Here is a 19,819-nt window from a genome sequence, read left to right as displayed (position 1 = left end):
ATTCCGGTTTCACTACCATACCGGTATCGTTTTCATACTGCTATCACTTTCATTCCGTTATCGCTTTCATACCGTTATTACTTTCATACTGTTATCGCTTTCATACCGTTATCACTTTCATACCGTTATCACTTTCATTCAGTTATCGCTTTCATACCGTTATCACTTTCATACCGTTATCACTTTCATACCGTTATCACTTTCATACAGTTATCACTTTCATACCGTTATCACTTTCATACCGTTATCACTTTCATACCGTTATCACTTTCATAGTTATCACTTTCATAGTTATCACTTTCATAGTTATCACTTTCATACCGTTATTACTTTCATACTGTTATCGCTTTCATACCGCTATCACTTTCATACCGTTATCACTTTCATTCAGTTATCGCTTTCATACCGTTATCACTTTCATACCGTTATCACTTTCATACCGTTATCACTTTCATACCATAATCACTTTCATACCGTTATCACTTTCATACCGTTATCACTTTCATACCGTTATCACTTTCATACCGTTATCACTTTCATACCGTTATCACTTTCATACAGTTATCACTTTCATACAGTTATCGCTTTCATCCAGTTATCGCTTTCATACCGTTATCACTTTCATACCGTTATCACTTTCATACCGTTATCACTTTCATACCATAATCACTTTCATACCGTTATCACTTTCATACCGTTATCACTTTCATACCGTTATCACTTTCATACCGTTATCACTTTCATACCGTTATCACTTTCATACCGTTATCACTTTCATACCGTTATCACTTTCATACCGTTATCACTTTCATACCGTTATCACTTTCATACCGTTATCACTTTCATACCATAATCACTTTCATACCGTTATCACTTTCATACCGTTATCACTTTCATACCGTTATCACTTTCATACCATAATCACTTTCATACCGTTATCACTTTCATACCGTTATCACTTTCATACCATAAACACTTTCATACCGTTATCACTTTCATACCGTTATCACTTTCATACCGTTATCACTTTCATAGTTATCACTTTCATAGTTATCACTTTCATACAGTTATCGCTTTCATCCAGTTATCGCTTTCATACAGTTGTCGCTTTCATACCGTTATCGCTTTCACACTGTTATCACCTTCATAACGGTGCAGATCACTGACTCGGCACAGGATTTCTAAAGCACATCCGATTCATAAAAAAAATAATAATCAATTGGCAATTGCTTTCAATCAGCCACGAGGGAAAAGAAAAACACGATTGCTTGTACGGGTGTTCAGATGCTGAAGTTTAAAAGTTAAATCCCACTGTACTTACTTCCTGTTACATCTTGACCTCATAAGTTTCACGGTTCCTGGTCCATGTTTGGCTGAGACGCCGAATACATCAAAGCATTTAAAATCATGTACGCTATTTAAACATTTGTAAATACCTTTCTTCAATTTGTTTGTGATTTCCACGGGTTTTATCGATGATTTTTCGGTATTCTGTGATTGACTATTTCTGTGATAGTGATGTGGATGCAAATTTCCCCAAAGTTAGCATATTTAGTTTTCGGAAGATAAAAATACATAAAAATTGTTGCCAATTAAACTTGATTGGAACCGTGTGGGGTGCAATTGTGCGAACAACACATTTGTGTGTCCACAGAGTGGATTGGGATTTGGTGATTCATGGTGAATAACATTCCTCCACCAGGATGAACAGTTTACGTTTTGTATCCCACCGATAGGCTGGATATGCTGACCTGAACCAAAATTGAATTGGCTTGTTGTTGTCATCTGACCACTGATCCACCAACTTTTGTGAAAGTCCATCCACAACTTTTTTTCATGGTTCTAAAGGGTGAAAGGATGAAAAATGACGATTTTAGAAACTTGACCTCAAAATGACCTTTGACCTCAAAATCAATTGGGTTCTCAGATGAGACTACCTCAACAACTTGGTAAAGTTCCATGATGATCGGTTTAGAATTGTGACCTGCAGGTGATGAACAATCAAACAGACAGAATGATCAATATATTTAAAACCACTCACAGAGCGACACCTGGCAAAACTCGGAAGAGAACATATTTGTCCGCCAGGTTGAACAGATAACATTTTGTCTGCCACTGATCGGACGGATCTGTATCCAGACTTGAACCAGAATCGAATCGTCTTGTTTTTGTCACCGAACCAACTCATCCACCGATCTTCAACATCACTCATCCATAACTTCTTGAAATATCATCATGTGCATCGTTTTTGGTCCTCGTCTCTCCATGGTGAATAATTACTTACGGTATTAATAACATTCCCGGATCCGGATTCGGATCAGATCTTCACCAAAATCGAATGAATTTGTCCTTGTCACACACCGAACCTGTTCACCAAACTCCGTCCGAATCCATCCACAACTTCTTAACATATCCTGTTCACAGATAAACAAACATGGATGAAAACATAACGTCCGTCCAACCTGGAGGGTGGAGGGAACAACGATGTGTGAGGAGGTGGGAGGAACACGGATTACCCCGACACGGTGATGACGTCATACCGCAGGTGATATCCCGTCCCCAGCTCACCAACCCCCCCCCCCTCCGCATCCCTCTGTACTGACCGGGCCGACTTTGCTGATCCTGACAGTCGAGGAATTGTGCTGCAGTCAGAAACGTGTCCATGTACATCGCTGGTTATTCAAATGGAGGATCCCGGATCTCAGGGGATCCCCGTGTCCCCCTCCACTCCATCACAGCTCCCTCCAAGGACCGATTTCCTTTGATCTGCGATGTACTCGCTTCCTGAGGCCCGACCTCCAAGAACGAAATGGGTCCTCGCTCATCTCCCCTCCTCCAGTGCAGAATGGGGCCTAAACCCCGTTATTGGGTCTCAGGTAAACGACCACCGAACATTCCGTTCTCTCGTCCCCATTCCCCGACTTTGAGGGTTCGTCGCGATCAGGGGCCACACAGAGGAAGGTGAAGTACAAAACATTACCAGATTGTCCGCAAAATGGCAGAAGAGGTGAGTGTGACGAGGATCACGTGGTGCCAAAACAGCGGGCGAGTCACAAAATCTGGACTGGATATTTGGATTCGGAGCGACGTTGATCTGGTGTCTCTTTTCCCAGGCAACCATAAATGAATTCAACTGAACGGGAAAACTCGTCTGGGCTGAGTTTTTCCACAACGGGAAAAGTGGCTAAAAGTACCCGTTCCACAGAACTCCCATGACCCCATTCACCCCGCAATCCCCTCCCCCAGACCCACCATCACCCCCATTCACCCCTCCCCCAGACCCACCATCACCCCTCTCCCAGACCCACCATCACCCCCACACACCCCTCCACCAGACCCACCATCACCCCCATTCACCCCTCCCCCAGACCCCCCCTCCCCCCCATTCACCCCTCCCCAGACCCACCATCACCCCCATTCACCCTCCCCCCAGACCCACCATCACCCCCATTCACCCTTCCCCCAGACCCACCATCACCCCTCCTACGTTTCAACAACAAAAAAATTAAGTCTGGGCAAGTGGGCTTTCTTCGTTCCCAGGGAGAAAGGTAACCACCCATTTTTACAGGTAAATCAACAAACTCCACCACCACTGCCCAGTTAACCCTGAAAATGCGGTTAACCGAGTTAATCATCCGACGACCTCAACCCCATCAAGCACGTTTGGGATGAAATGGAAAGCCGACTGTGAGCCAGACCGAATCGCCCAACATCAATGTCCGACCTCATTAATGCTCTTGTGGCTGAATGGAAGCAAATTCCCGCAGCAATGTTCCAACATCTGAGGGAAAGCCTTCCCAGAAGAGTGGAGGCCGTAAAAGCATCAAAGGCAGACCAACTCCCTTTTTATGCCCATGATTTTGGAATGAGACGTTGGACGAGCAGGTGTCCATTTACTTTAAGCCATGTTGTGTATGTTGAGAGGCCACAGAAAGCACCACAAGGACCACCACACCAGAGCTTTTTGTTTCTTCCCAACTCAATTCATTCACTTGCAGTTAATTAAAACATATTCCTGTTTGCTGTTGGTCGACAGAGATAAGGAATACGGTCGACCTTGAATGTTCCACAGGAACATTGTGTAATTGGATCTGGGAGTAACTTCACGTCCTCCTTATCTTGCTTAATACACAGGTGTTGAAAGGACATAAGCCAGTTGGTAAACAGCTGGTCCTGGGATGAAAGGAAGGACGATTATGCAATGGAATTTGTTGGAGATAAAACCGTGTATATATGAGGGAGTGACTCGACCATTCGGGCAGAGCACTCTCCGGGTTACCTCAATTGCTAATTGGTGTTTCCTGCTCTCTCTCTCTCTCTGTATTAATAGGTAATAAACAATTTTCTCTCAAGTACATCGACGTCTTCATGCCTTCTTGAAGGGTGATCGACGCCTCGACATATGTGTGCGTGTGTGTTTGTGTCTATGTATGTGTGTGTATGTATGTGTAAGTGTGCATGAAAGTGTGTATGTATGTATGTGTGTATGTGAGTATGTATGTGTATGTATTATTACGGCTGTGGAAATTCGCAGAGCACCATGTCGGTCCTTAGATCAGTTATGCCGATAAGTCTGTGTTCAGATCGATTTCCCCACCGTTGTCTAATGGTTATTATTCGTCTGATCAGGGCTGTGATCTTTGAGATAGTGTTTTTCTTTTACTCTCGTTATTTTGGACCAACCGTTCACAACAACCACCTCCACCACCAACAGCGCTCTTACAACCGCCTTCACACAACCACCTTCTCCACCACCGCCTTCAGACAACCACCTTAACCACAAGCGCCCAACCACACCACCCTCACGACCACCACACAATGCCAACCACGCCACCATTACAACAACCACGATCACCTCAACCACCAACCACGATCACCTCAACCACCGCCCACAACAACCATGCCGCCTCAACCACCACCGCGTTTTTTACCTCGGCACACGGTTGCCAGAGGCCTGGCCTTCGTCGACGGAAAGCAGGCGGCCCCCGTTCCCCCCTCCCCCGAACGAATGGCAGCTCCACGGTGGATTTCACCCTGCGAGGGACAAAGAGAAGAACCAAGACAACTGCCACGGTCAACTAACAGCGTCCCTAATTTGGTGGGAAAACGCTTCCTTCTGGAAGTTTCCCGTGTGTTCTGGAAGGAAGGGCGGGAGTTGAAAAGGGGCGGGGCTTGAATATAAAAGCGGAAGAACGCGAGCGTTGAGAAGTAGAATGGGAGAGTCGTCACCGTTGTGACAAGAAAAGAGTGGTCCGAGTCATCAAGTCATCGGAGTGGTTGTGGCCATTCGTGGCTGGGTCGTGGTTGTGGGGGCTGGCTATCGTAGTCTCGCGCAGAGCTTGGAGTCCGTGCTGCTTAAGCGGCTCGTTTCCAAGCGGTCCCGTTGAGGTACAATCTCTCGGTAATCTACCCGCGCGATTAATTTGCTACATCGACAATTCAGCGATTGACCCTGCGACGCGGGTAGAGTACGGACAAGGTTGTGGTGTGCTTAAAAACACACCCGTGGCTGATTTTCGGCGTTGATCCGGAAAGCCGCGACTGGATTGTCCGTCCGTTGGGCGAAGCGGCCGCTATTGGTTAAACGCGGTCGTTCGCACGCCGACGGGCGAGAATCTGTAACAGTATGTAAGTGTGTATGTATGTGTGTGTAAGTGTGTATGTATGTGTGCATGTGTGTATGTATGTGTATGTGTGTATGTAAGTGTGTATGTATGTGTATGTGTGTATGTAAGTGTGTATGTATGTGTGTATGTAAGTGTGCATGTGTGTGTGTGTATATAAGTGTGTATGTATGTGTATGTACGTGTATGTAAGTTTGTATGTATGTATGTGTGTGTATGTATGTATGTATGTGTGTATATAAGTGTGTATGTATGTGTATGTACGTGTATGTAAGTTTGTATGTATGTGTATGTAAGTGTGTATGTATGTATGTGTGTATGTATGTGTGTATGTATGTATGTGTATGTAAGTGTGTATGTATGTATGTGTGTATGTAAGTGTGTATGTATGTGTGTATGTATGTATGTGTATGTAAGTGTGTATGTATGTATTTATGTGTATGTAAGTGTGTATGTATCTGTGTATGTATCTGTGTGTTTGAATGTGTGTTTGGATGTGAGATACTCAACAAAGTTATTCTAGTTTTGTATTTTTAATTAATTTTCTAAAATGTGTATAATTTGTTTTTCTCTTGGAAGTTGTGTGTTACGGTGAGTAAATAAAGGTGGAAAAAGTCTGGTTTAATGTAATTTAATTCCAGGCAATAAGGTAACAAAAGGTGAAAAATTAGAAAGAGGGTGCATGTCGCCTTTCAATGGGCTCTGCAAGTCAAAGAGACCGAATTTGTAAAAAGGCTTCTCAGACACAAAAAGGTGCATCATCACCAACATCTGAAGAAGTAAACCTTCAAGAAGTTAAGACACGCCACCAATGTATACCTGCTTTCGTATATTGGGGCTGCAGCAAGTTAAAGTTGTCCGAGGTCTTGTCTGTGTTGGTTAAATTATAGATGCAAATAATGTATTGGGCCAAGGAGTACCACCATCGGAAATTTGGGGTCTGAGTGTACTGGACCAAGGTACCACCATGTAAAGACCAATGTACCACCGTACCACTTGCAGACAGAGGCCCTCGAGCATGCTCTTTGCAGACAGATGTTTGCAAAACGGAAAAACTTTGGACCTCTGTATCTCTGAAACCGCACCAAGGAAAAAATGACAACTTGGCACATGGCAAGTACTCCTCATGGGGAATGTGTGGTTTTTATGACGTCATGCGTGCTTCGTTATGATGTCATAATTGCACATGTAGAATGCCACATCCGATCAGAAAGAACATTTTTGAGGGTCCATAAAAAAAATGTTTTGATGACGTCATCAGGCATGTCATTCGGTAGCCACATTGTTTTTTAACCTTCAAAAATCTTCACTGAAATGGCTGAACAGATTGAGGCGAAACTTTAAACATATGACCGCCTATCCATGACAAACAAAAGGTTCACACTATGATAATCGGTCACATGGTTTGGCCGCCATATTGTATCTGCAATAAAACATAAAAACCTTCTTCTCCAGAATGTCTGGACAGATCAAGAGAAAACTTCACAGAAATGTTCCCCAAGCATGCGTGTGCTAGGTTAAGGAATAATTAATGTCACATGGTTTGGCAGCCATATTGGATTTAAAGAATATTAAATATTGTTTTCTCTGGAACCGCTGAATCAGGTCAGGTCAGGTATGGGAGCATGTGCCAGAACAGCACGTCGCTGCGTCCACTTTCAGCCGGTACTCCAGGGGCCTCCGTCTGGCCATCCCCCAGGCAGATGCCAGGCCCATCCCCATCTCCTTGAGATGATGGTCAACCTGCTGCAACCACAAGGCACGTGGTCGGCCCACTGGCCTCCTCCACTCATGAGACTCCCTCGCTGAGAGAATCTGGTGAGCAGGATCAGCGTCAGGAAAACGAGCCACATGTCCATACAGCCGCAACTGACGCTCATGGACAATGCAGGTAACAAATCTCATCCGAGTCTCTCTCAGCAACCGCTCGTTGGACAGAAAATCCGACCAGCGATAGCCAAGGATTCTCAAAAGAGACCTGGTACCAAAGGAATTAAGTCTCCGTCTCAGATCCTTGGTCAGAGTCCAAGTCTCGCATCCATAGAGCAAGACTGGAAGTACCAAGGACCTGAAGACTCGGACTTTCGTCCTCCCGCACAGGTACCGGCAGCGCCACACCCCATGATCCAGTGAATCCATGACTCCCCAGGCCCGACCCAGACGTCTATTGACCTCTGACTCGCAGCCAGAAGAGACATGAATATCACTGCCAAGGTAAGTGAATCTCTCCACGACCTCAATATCCTCACCACAAACAGACACAGACAGGACAGCAGCATCCAAGATGTCACCGAAAGCCTGGATCTTAGTTTTGACCCAAGAAACCCGTAATCCCAGCGGCTCCGACTCCTCAATCAGCACCTCGAGGGCCCCCAAAAGGATGTATAAAGTCTCCGCAAAGATGACTGCATCATCTGAAAAATCAAGGTCCGAGATCTTGACATTCCCAAACGATGCACCGCAACTTGATCTCTCTGACATCCTCCCTAAAATCCAGTCCATACAAGTGCTGAAAAGTGTGGGGGCCAGTACACATCCCTGACGAACTCCAGTAACAACTGGAAATAAGTCAGAGATGGTACCACCACACTTCACAGCACTCTCAGTACCAGAGTAGAGTTCAGACATCAGATCGATCAGTTTTGGTGGCACCCCACGAAGACCAAGAATCCTCCAGAGGACATCCCGATTCACTGAATCGAACGCTTTACAGAGATCAACATAGGCTGCAAGCAGCCCCTGCCGAAACTCTCGTCTGCGTTCGGTGAGGACACGAAGGGCAAGGATACGGTCAATCGTTGACCACTTTGGTGTAAAGTCCAGTTGCTCTGGACGCTGGTGCTCAAGCAGATGGTGGCGAACCCTATCTCGAATTATCCGAGCAAAGACCTTGCCCGGCACTGAGAGCAGCATCACTCCTCGGTAGTTGTTGCAGTCTTGGCGAACACCCTTCCCTTTCCAGAGAGGGACAACAAGGCCCCTCTTCCAGTCAGTTGGGATGATGCCTGTGTTCCAGGCAGAGCACAAAACTGCATGCAACGACACGAGTGCAGCATTTCCACCAGCCTTGAGAAGTTCGGCATGGATGCCACAGATCCCTGGGGCTTTGCCCCGTTTCAACTGGTTCACCGCAGCCTGTGTTTCCACAAGCGAAGCTGGACCACAGTTGATTCGAGGGTCAGCAACAGGGATTGAAACACCCTCGACGTCCAACTCGACAGCTGGGGGATCAGCCTGGTACAACCGCTCAAAGTAACCGGCCCAGCGGGCCTTCACTTCAGACTCCTCTGTCAAGAGCCTACCACTCTCTGCTCGAACTGCAGTGCTCCGAGGGATGGGCTTGGATGAACGTAATGCGCGAATTCCCCTGTAAGCGGGACGAGAATCACCTGTCCACAGGTGATGCTCTACCCCCTCACAGATTCCTCGCACATAGGCCTCCTTGTCCACCCTCAGTGCACGTACAGTTTTAGGCCTCAGCTCCCTGAACAGCTCAGCTCTGCCATTCAGCCTTGGCCTGCGACTCTGGTCAATGGTATCCAGTGTCCCTTGAGAGACAAAATTCTTCTTTGCCCTGCGGTGAGCTCCAAGACATCCACCGGCAACATCAAGGACGGTGGTCTTGAAGGCGCTCCACAACTCTTCAGGACCCCCCAAAGCACCCAGACCCCCCAAGTGTCCACTCAGCCTGTTCGCAAACTCCTCAGCTACTCTCTCATCCTCGAGCTTGCCAACATCCAGCCTAGGCTGGGATGGTACCATTCTCTAGGATTTAAGGTGCAGCTTTAGAGTTGCTACAACAAGCCTGTGGTCAGTATTGAGGAACTGAGCACTCCGGTAGACCCTGCAGTTCTGGATCATCCTACAACGACCGTCAATGAGGACATGGTCAATCTCCTTTGCCACACCGCCAGCGTTGGAATACCAAGTCCAGCGATGAGCTTGTGGGTGCTGAAACCATGAACCAGCCACCCTAAGTCCATGACTTCTTGCAAAGTCAAGGAACTTAGTGCTATTCTGGTTCATAGTTCCTGACCCATGGGGACCAACACACACCTCATAAGCATCCCTATCAGTTCCAGTCGATGCATTGAAATCCCCCAAGACTAGAAGTGTATCTCGTCTGGGGCACTGATCAACCACAGACTCGAGTGTGGCGTAGAATGCATCCTTCACGGTAAGATCACTCGCCTCAGTTGGAGCATAAACAGAGACCAGGGAAATGACACCTAAGGAGTGACGAATCCTTAGTCTCATAATACGCTCGTTGACCGGTGTTACCTCAATTATCATTGGGGTCAGCTTATTGGACACAGCTACAGCAACTCCTTGGGTATGGTAACCATCAGAGCGGCCAGACCAATAGTAGGTGTAACCACCCACCATTATCTCACCGCAATCCGGTCTCCGAACCTCAGAGAGAGCTGCAATCCCGATGTCCAAACGCTTGAGCTCAGATGATAACAGAGACAGGTGATCCTCTCTTCGGGATAGGACATTCCAGGCACCCACCCGAAGGGACCGCCTCAGGTTAACCCAAGGAGACCGCCGTCTGGTGGACGACACCTCAGCACCACTCCGACACACTCTCTCGCAATCTGACCCAGGGATGTTACCCCGTGGTTTCCCTCCTATCATCAATTATTGGGGGTCCCGAAGGCTTTGCCCCAATCCCGTCATCCGGTGAGCTGCCCTGCGAAGGGAAGCTGCACAGGAGGTACTCCTACGGAGTGGGTTTTCAGATTTTTTTGCGTTTTTGCGTTTTGCGGAATGAAGGGTTTTACGGTGGCCGGAGTGCAAATCCTGCCACCAACCTCCTAATAAGAAGTAACCCAACTGCAGGAGGACGTCCGCAGACACAGTTGGGCACTAGATATGGATGGCCGTTGGCTCACAAGGAGCTCCTCCACCCTTTGACAGGTTTTGTTTTTAATCCTGCTGGGTGTCCATATCCAAACACCCTCCTCACCAGAAAACCTGGTGGGTGAGACGGTTTAGTCGCCGACAACCCGACCATGGAACAGGTTAGTACAGGTTTACATGGTACCTGTAGCAGGTCACAGATCGAACCTGACCTGACTGAACCTAAGCTAACACTGAATCAATCGAAGTTAAACTTCATGGGGAATACATGGTTTAAATTCTAGTAGTGATGGAGAATACATCTATCTATAATTCCAGCAACCTGTGTGTGTGTGTCTATCTGTCTGTGTGTCTGTGTGTCTGTCTGTATGTGTGTCTGTATGCGACCGCAGTTTCTCGACGACCGCGGGTCCAATGGGATTGAAACTTGCGAGGAATATTGCCGGGGACCCGCGGATGTGCCTTTTCGAGGTTTGATATCAATCGGACGAGCGGTTCCCAAGTTTCGGCCATTTATCTGTCGACCAATGACAAGTCACGGTGCTCTGACGTCATGAATGACGTCACAATTCATGTTTTATTTATTTTTTATTTGTATTTTTTGCACGATTGACGGTCCGATCTGGTTGAAACTTGCCACGAATATTGCTGGGGACCCGCGGATGTGCCTTTTCGAGGTTTGATATTAATCGGATTAGCGGTTCCCAAGTTACGGCCATTTATCTGTCGACCAATGACAAGACACAGTGCTATGACGTGACGAATGACGTCACAATTGTTTATATTTTTTATTATTATTTTTTTCTTGCACGATTGACGGTCGGATCTGATTGAAACTTGCCAGGAATATTGCTGGGGACCCGCGGGTGTGCCTTTTCGAGGTTTGATATTAATCAGACGAGCGGGTCACAAGTTACGGCTATTTATCTGTCGACCAATATCTGCGAGAGAGGGTGTACGGGAGAGGGTGGATGAGAGTGGGGGCGAGAGAGAGGGGCGAGAGAGGAGGGGGAGAGAGGAAGGGCGAGACTAGGGGTGAGAGAGGGTGGCAAGAGAGGGGGCGAGAGAGAGGGGCGAGAGAGGGGGGCGAGAGAGAGGATGCGAGAGAGGGAGGGATGAGAGTGGGGGGGTGAGAGAGAGGGGGTGAGAGAAGGGGTGAAAGAGAGGGGGTGAGAGAGCGCTGCACAGACTGGCACTCACCTCCGGCCCCGCCCCAACGGGCCCGTACTCGTAATTAATAATACTAATTAAAAAAACACTTGATCGGTCAGGGTCAGGTGTCCGATCAAAGTGGGATAAAAAAAACACTTCATGGGTCAGAATCAAAGCGGGACATCTTGGAACCCTGTCATCACTGCCAGCAGTTCTAAAGTGGCAGTTCTAATTATGTCTCTGATTCATTATGTTACACACCAGTACACAAACGTCACACAAAATACACGACATAAAAGTACATTAACAACACACAAACAAAGTTCTGGCAAGAGTCTGCAATCTCTGATTGCTCTTTTTCTTGTTTATTAATGTGTTTTTTATATAAATAAACACAGCCCCCTGTATTCACAAGGTTCCTTGAGTTTTTTCCCTCGATGTGAGAGCATTTTCTCCTTCGCAACTACAGTATGTTGCTGTAACTCATCTCCAAGGATGCACCTGTGTGCGAGTAGTGCAACTCGGTAAAATAGATAATGGGAAACTTATCAAAGATGAAGGCTGAAACGATTGGGAAAAACAAACAATTTAATAGTTCACACCTGAACACCTGATCATAAGGACGTGCAAATAATAAACCCTGACAGGTGATGTGAAGAACTTCCAACAAGACGAAGAACAAACACAGATATGGGATTAAAGATATCCCAAAGTTTAAGAAACAAAATAAAATTCCAGTTCAAGTTGAAAATTTTAACTTATCATGTGATTGTGTGTGTGTGTGTGTGTGTGTGTGTGTGTGTGTGTGTGTGTGTGTGTGTGTGTGTGTGTGTGTGTGTGTGTGTGTGTGTGTGTGTGTGTGTGTGTGTGTGTGTGTGTGTGTGTGTGTGTGTGTGTGTGTGTGTGTGTGTGTGTGTGTGTATCCATCTCCATTTTGGTAAAGGCTCATATTTGTTCGAGCAAGTTGTGTTTTCTTGTTTTGTTCCGATGGATATTTTCAGGATCGTCACTGAACCCCAGGCAGTCTCCAACTGCAGTTAGTTTGTAGTAATATTCATTCCCAGGGATATTTTTAAAGATCTCAGTGAGGTTCTTCTTCATTACTCCAGTTGCTCCAGCTGTCACTGACACAATGTCGACACTCTTCAACTTCCAGGTTATTTTGACTTCATTTCCCTTATAACACGTATTCACACTGAAGTCACTGGGTCCTCGCACCTCTGCTGTATCTTCGTGTGTATTTTTTGATGATGAGATAAATTTGATGATGAAATAAATACCTTGTCACAAACAGAACACTTGTAGGGTTTATCCCCAGAATGTATTCGTTCATGGATATGTAAATTTGATGATTGATTAAACGCCTTGTTACAAACAGAACACTTGTAGGGTTTACACCCCGTATGTATTCGTTCATGGATATGTAAATTTGATGAAGAAAAAAATGTTTTGTTGCAAATAGAACACTTGTGGGATTTATCCCCAGAATGTGTTTTTTGATGATAATTTAAAGCTGATGAAGAAAAGAAGGCCTTCGAGCACACAGAACACTTGTGGGGTTTATCCCCAGAATGTATTCGTTCATGGTTATGTAAATTTGATGAATGATTAAACACCTTGTCACAAACAGAACACTTGTAGGGTTTATCCCCGGAATGTATTCGTTCATGTTGATGTAAATTTGATAATTGATTAAACGCCTTGTTACAAACAGAACACTTGTAGGGTTTACACCGCAAATGTATTCGTTCATGGTTATGTAAACTTGATGAAGAAAAAAATGTTTTGTTGCAAACAGAACACTTGAAGGGTTTATCCACCGAATGTACTCGTTCATGTTTATGCAAAGTTGATGAATCACCAAACGCCTTGTTCCACACAAAACACTGGTAGGGCTTTGCCCCGATATGTATAATTTGAAGACTATGTAAATTTGATGAAATAGTAAATGTCTTGTTACACACGGGACATTTGAAGCGTTTCTCCCCAGTATGCAATATTGTATGTTGATGTAAATTTGATGAAATAGTAAACGCCTCGTCACACACGGAACACTTGTGGAGTTTATCATTTCCTTGGATGTGCTTCATCACCTTGAAACAACTTTTGTGGTTGTTGAAAGAGACGCTGCTCGATTTATCATTGTCCTGACAAGGAGGCATTTTCTGATTGAATTGATCTTCTTCATCAAACTGGGCAGATTTGGTAAAAGAAACGATTTTCATTTCTTTATCTGCAAAGACAATGAAACACAAAACTAACTGGAAAGCAACTGAAAATACATCACCAGAGCCCCTCCCCACCCCACACCCGTAGACCCCCTTACACCCCGTTCTTTTAATGTCGTGTACAAACTTTAGGAAATCCTGGGAGATTAAGGTTTTGGTGAAGTTTCATTGAAAGTGTGTGTGTAGTTTAGGAGCAGAAAGCAAAGAGGAGTCTTCGTCGATATTGATTTTTTTTCGATACCGATATACCAGTGGGGTCAGACTGGTATGTAACGGTATATCAATATTGTTGAAATTAAAAAAAATTAAGCAACTAATTTTTTTCATGCAAGTTCCAAAAATACGCAATGGTCCAATCATCCATTATGTATTCATATGTGACGTACACATCATTGACACACGGTAACTTTTCAAAGTATTCCAACACGAAGCTTTCTTTTTACTTCCAAGTTCAACTTGTATTAAAAATGATTTTCTTTGAAGGTGAGATCAGAATTGGGAACCGACATCGGACGAAATCCATCGCCAGAGCCGTTCAAGTATGACTACCGTGGAACCCTGCAACGGTATAGCTTTCATTCCGGTATCACTACCATTCCGGTATCGCTTTCATACTGGTATCGCTTTTTCCCCGTTAAAGTTTTCAAACCGTTATCGCTTTCATACCGTTATCGCTTTCAAACCGTTATCGCTTTCATACCGTTATCGCTTTCAAACCATGATCGCTTTCATACCGTTATCGCTTTCATACCGTTATCGCTTTCACACTGTTATCGCTTTCATACCGTTATCGCTTTCAAACCATGATCACTTTCATACCGTTATCGCTTTCATACCGTTATCGCTTTCATACCGTTATCGCTTTCACACTGTTATCGCTTTCATACCGTTATCGCTTTCATGCCGTTATCGCTTTCACACTGTTATCGCTTTCATACCGTTATCGCTTTCACACTGTTATCGCTTTCATACCGTTATCGCTTTCAAACCATGATCGCTTTCATACCATTATCGCTTTCAAACCATGATCGCTTTCATACCGTTATCGCTTTCATACTGTTATCGCCTTCAGACCGGTAGAGATCACTGACTCGGCAAAGGATTTCCAAAACACATCCGGTTCATAAAAAAATAACAACCAATTGGCAATTGCTTTCAACCCAGCCACGATGGCAAATAAAAACGCAATTGCTTGTGCAGGTTCTCGGATGCTGAGGTTGAAAAGTTAAATCCCACTGTACTTACTTCCTGTTACATCTTGAACTCATAAGTTTCACGGTTCCTGGTCCATGTTTGGCCGAGACGCCAAATGCATCAAAGCTTTTTGAATCATTTACGCTATTTAAGCATTTGTAAATACCTGTCTTCGATTTGTTGGTGATTTTCAGGGGTTTTATCGATTTTTTTTTTCGGTATTCCGTGATTGACTATTTCTGTGATAGTGATGTGGATGCAAATTTCTCCAAAGTTAGCACATTTTGTTTAAGGATGATAAAAATACCTAAAAATATGTTGCCAATTAAATTTGATAATTCACTTGAAAAAGTAAAAGTTTTTAGCAAAGAGCACAATGTATTGTTATATTTCTTTAATGGGAAATTTATTCAAATAAAATATGATTATGACCTCGATGTACTTGAACATGCATCTATTTCATTTATACATGTGTATATATACACACATATATATATATATATATATATATATATATATATATATATATATATATATATATATATATATATATATATATATATATATATATATATTGTTGTGGTTGAGGAAATTCGCAAACCACCATTCAGGTCCCGTAGGTGAGATATCTCTGTATGTACATGTGTAGTTAGCCCCAAACCCGTTGTTTAGAGGGAATAAATGTGATTCATTCGGGCTGCGACCATTTAAGATAGCCGTTTTTCTGTTCTGTCTTTATTTTGAACCAACCACGTCTCAACCGCCATCACACAACAACCACCAAAAGCAACGCCGCTTCACAACAACAACGCCAACAGCCACGACCTTTACCTTCACAACTCGCTCTCGCAAACATCGCATCACCACCATTCCAAGCGTCGCCATGGTCATAAACCACCACAATAAACCCTCCACCACCTTCACCTCTTCTCCTTCTGCGGCCATTCCCGCACCACTTGTGAACGCCGAGCGTCAGGCTGTCCTGGCCTCGTGCGGGACGCACGCTGAGCCGCGGGTGCAAAAAGCGGCCTTTCCGAGGAAAAGTCGGATCAGGAATGATACACGCCCACTTCTGTTCCGTCCTATCAGCAAGCGCGGGGCGATTTGGCCCCGCCTCCAGGCACGTCGGAATAGAATCGATCTATGCAAATTCGAGGATCAGGGGAGGTTCACGCCGACTTTTCTTCCGTCCAATGGTCGAGCGTGGCTCCGCCCCCGAGCTCATCCTGATCCGGAAATTTGCATATGGGTTCTCCTGCCATACTATAAAGCGCCGAGCGTGGGGCGAATTCAGTCAGTGTCTTGGACTCGGGCGAGTTGGAGAGGTGTGGCGGCGGCGGAGTGTGGAAGCGGCGGAGTGTGGCAGCAGCAGTCAAGACGGGTCTGGAGGAGAGTCGGAGTCTGTCGGGGCTCGGAGTCTGTCGGGGAGCTGCAGAGAGGGGAAGCCGGGAGCGCGGTCGAGGTCGCAGTGGAGTCGCTCGTCGCGACACAAGCAAGCCAGCTATCCTCTTTCCCCAGAGCATGAACAATTCCCCCCCCCCCCGCGCTGAGATAGTGTGGAAAGGGGGCCCCGTTCCCACCCCATTCCAAGCAGTGCCAACGAAACCCGCGGAGGAGCGCGGCATTTGCGGCTCATCACAAGACGGGTAGGCTCCACCCGGTCTCGGCCCACAGCCCCGTCTGTCCCCTTGTATTTGAGGGTGGCCCCTTTCTTTTGTTTTTGAGTATATGTGTTGTCGGCGCCGTCTGTAAAGTAAAACTGTGTAATTGTTGCCGTGTGCTCGCGTAGTCGGTAGTAAATCTGCATTGTTGTGCTTCTTTTGTTGCAATTGCTTTTGGTGCATAATTGTTGTAATGGTATATGTGTGCTATCCGTGTGCCGCGGAATAAATGTGCCTTATGTTGAACTGTTTTTCCCGTTTCGCTTCGTCTTTTCTTTAATTGAATCTCCATCTTACTTCACGTAAAGGATTGGTAGTGGGCTAAATACGCCCGATAATTAATCGGAGGTTGACGATAACACCGCTCGGTTATCCCGATAGTACGGAACGGGTCGCTTAAAGTGGCCCGTGTCCGAAGTCGACCTGCGGCGAGGTGCGATCGCCCGGTCTACCCTCCGTGTGGGTACTTAGGTAGGTCGAATTTGGCGAACAACCCTATCCCACGCGGGGGGCCGATTGGCACGATCGTGGTGAGGCCGAAAGGCCGACCCGTGACTAGTTCCCGGCGTTAGTCCGAGAGGGTCACGACGGAATTGTCCGTCCGGTGGGCGACGTGCCGCGATTCGAGTTACGTGGCCGCTCGCATGCCGGTGGGCGCGAATTCGCAACGATATATATATATATATATATATATATATATATATATATATATATATATATATATATATATATATATATATATATATATATATATATATATATATATATATATATGTACATTTTACATTTTAAACGACCTTATATATCTTGACTGTATTGGAAGGTTATCAGTCTGATAAGTAAAAACAACCCCTCTTCCCCAAAACAGATTGGCCTTCCAAATAATCTCTAATCTTTATCCAGTGGAAAATAATCATCTATTATTCAATGTAACTTGTTTTGGGATTCTTGTTGAAAAAAAAAAAAAATTATATTGGTGCCTGAAAATCTGGCTGGAAGCAGGAGTCTGGCTTCAATGAAATGCTTGTCCAAGTGATATCCAGATGCCTTTTTAAACTTTGATCAACTTCAGATTGAAAAATCGTTTGTCAGCCGTTTCAATTCAGGCGGACCTCCTGATCTCTGGATAACCACTACCAAGGGGCCATGTGTGATCTATTTCAACACCCAAAGGGCTGCAGTCTTGGCACCATTCTGTCTTCAGGATGACCAGACATTCTCATCATCTTACCCCCCCCGCACCCTCCTCCTTTTCCCCCTGCATATAAAATAAAAACTCAAAAAGTCCATGTGCTGCAGAATCAGAGGAAGACTGTGTCGCTTTTTGAATCTCCTCTGAATTCTCCATATCCATACATTTGTGTTTGTCTGTATAACATTAATGACTCAAATGTGCAGGAGGAATTGAGAATTATTCGACAGTCAGGTCAGGTATGGGAGCATTTGCCAGAACAGCGCATCGCTGCGTCCACTTTCCGCCGTTCTCCAGGGGCCTCCGTCTAGCCTTCCCTCAGGCAGATGCCAGGCCCATCCCCATCTCCTTGAGAAGCCAGTCAACCTGCTGCAACATACGAGGCACGTGGTCGGCCCATTGGCCTCCTCCACTCACGAGACTCCCTCGCTGAGAGAATCTGGTGAGTAGGATCAGCATCAGGAAAACGAGCCACATGTCCATACAGCCGCAACTGACGCTCACGGACCATGCAGGTAACAAATCTCATCCGAGTCTCTCTCAGCAACCTCTCGTTGGACACAAAATCCGACCAGCGATAGCCAAGGATTCTCCGAAGAGACCTGGTACCAAAGGAATTAAGTCTCCATCTCAGATCCTTGGTCAGAGTCCAAGTCTCGCATCCATAGAGCAAGACTGGAAGCACCAAGGACCTGAAGACTCGGATTTTCGTCCTCCCGCACAGGTACCGGCAGCGCTACACCCCATGATACAGTGAATCCATGACTCCCCAGGCCCGACCCAGACGTCTATTGACCTCTGACTCACAGCCAGCAGAGACATGAATATCACTGCCAAGGTAAGTGAATCTCTCCACGACCTCAACATCCTCACCACAAACAGGCACAGACAGGACAGCAGCATCCAAGATGTCATTGAAAGCCTGGATCTTAGTTTTGACCCAAGAAACCCGTAATCCCAGCGGCTCCGACTCCTCATTCAGCACCTTGAGGGCCCCCAAAAGGATATCTAAAGTCTCCGCAAAGATGACTGCATCATCTGCGAAATCAAGGTCCGAGATCTTGACATTCCCAAACGATGCACCGCAGCTTGATCTTTCCGACATCCTCCCTAAAATCCAGTCCATACAAGTGCTGAAAAGTGTGGGGGCCAGTACACACCCGTGACGAACTCCAGCAACAACTGGAAATAAGTCAGAGATGGTACCACCACACTTCACAGCACTCTCAGTCCCAGAGTAGAGTTCAGACATCAGATAGATCAGTTTTGGTGGCACCCCACGAAGACCAAGAATCCTCCAGAGGGCATCCCGATTCACTGAATCGAACGCTTTACAGAGATCAACATAGGCTGCAAGCAGCCCCTGCCGAAACTCTCGTCTGCGTTCGGTGAGGACACGAAGAGCAAGGATACGGTCAATTGTTGACCTCTTTGGTGTAAAGCCTGATTGCTCTGGACGCTGGTGCTCAAGCAGATGGTGGTGAACCCTATCAAGAATTATCCGAGCAAAGACCTTGCCTGGCACTGAGAGCAGCGTCACCCCTCGGTAGTTGCTGCAGTCTTGGCGATCACCCTTCCCTTTCCAGAGAGGGACAACAAGGCCCCTCTGCCAATCAGTTCGGATGATGCCTGTGTTCCAGGCAGAGCACAAAACTGCATGCAACGACACGAGTGCAGCATTCCCACCAGCCTTGAGAAGTTCAACATGGATGCCACAGATCCCTGGAGCTTTACCCTGTTTCAACCGGTTCACCGCAGCCCGTGTTTCCACAAGCGAAGGTGGACCACAATTGATTGGAGGGTCAGCAACAGGGATTGTAACACCATTGACGTCCAACTCGACAGCTGGTGGATCAGCCTGGTACAACCACTCAAAGTAACCGGCCCAGCGGGCCTTCACTTCAG

At 45.9% G+C, this 19,819-nt stretch overlaps 2 protein-coding genes across 8 annotated transcripts in view; both read right to left on the bottom strand.

Annotated features, from left to right (window-relative positions):
• The window catches only part of LOC147006449 (uncharacterized), a 91,748-nt gene extending 88,688 nt beyond the window's left edge, over positions 1-3,060 (bottom strand). The window contains exon 1 of one of the 2 annotated variants that reach the window (XM_085868775.1): positions 2,604-3,060. In XM_085868775.1, the coding sequence (XP_085724901.1) occupies positions 2,604-2,670 (67 nt within the window). In that variant the 5' untranslated portion in view covers positions 2,671-3,060. The remainder of the gene's footprint in view (positions 1-2,603) is intronic. The other variant, XM_085868779.1, reaches the window with a different exon arrangement.
• The window catches only part of LOC147006445 (uncharacterized), a 145,834-nt gene that overhangs the window by 98,495 nt on the left and 27,520 nt on the right, over positions 1-19,819 (bottom strand). For 4 of the 6 annotated variants that reach the window (XM_085868783.1, XM_085868782.1, XM_085868781.1 and 1 more), the window contains exon 2: positions 12,210-13,872. In XM_085868783.1, the coding sequence (XP_085724909.1) occupies positions 12,830-13,872 (1,043 nt within the window). In that variant the 3' untranslated portion in view covers positions 12,210-12,829. Of the gene's footprint in view, positions 1-12,209; positions 13,873-19,819 lie in introns of those variants that run through there. The other 2 variants (XM_085868785.1, XM_085868786.1) reach the window with 1 other exon arrangement.

The sequence above is a fragment of the Eptatretus burgeri genome, unplaced genomic scaffold (assembly GCF_056783735.1).
Source record: "Eptatretus burgeri isolate ZD-2024b unplaced genomic scaffold, Ebu_testis_v1 Ebu_testis_scaffold_3174, whole genome shotgun sequence".
In the NCBI taxonomy this organism is placed as follows: domain Eukaryota; kingdom Metazoa; phylum Chordata; class Myxini; order Myxiniformes; family Myxinidae; genus Eptatretus; species Eptatretus burgeri.
The sequence above is the reverse complement of the archived record's forward strand: the minus strand, read 5'-3'. Positions and strand labels throughout refer to the sequence as shown.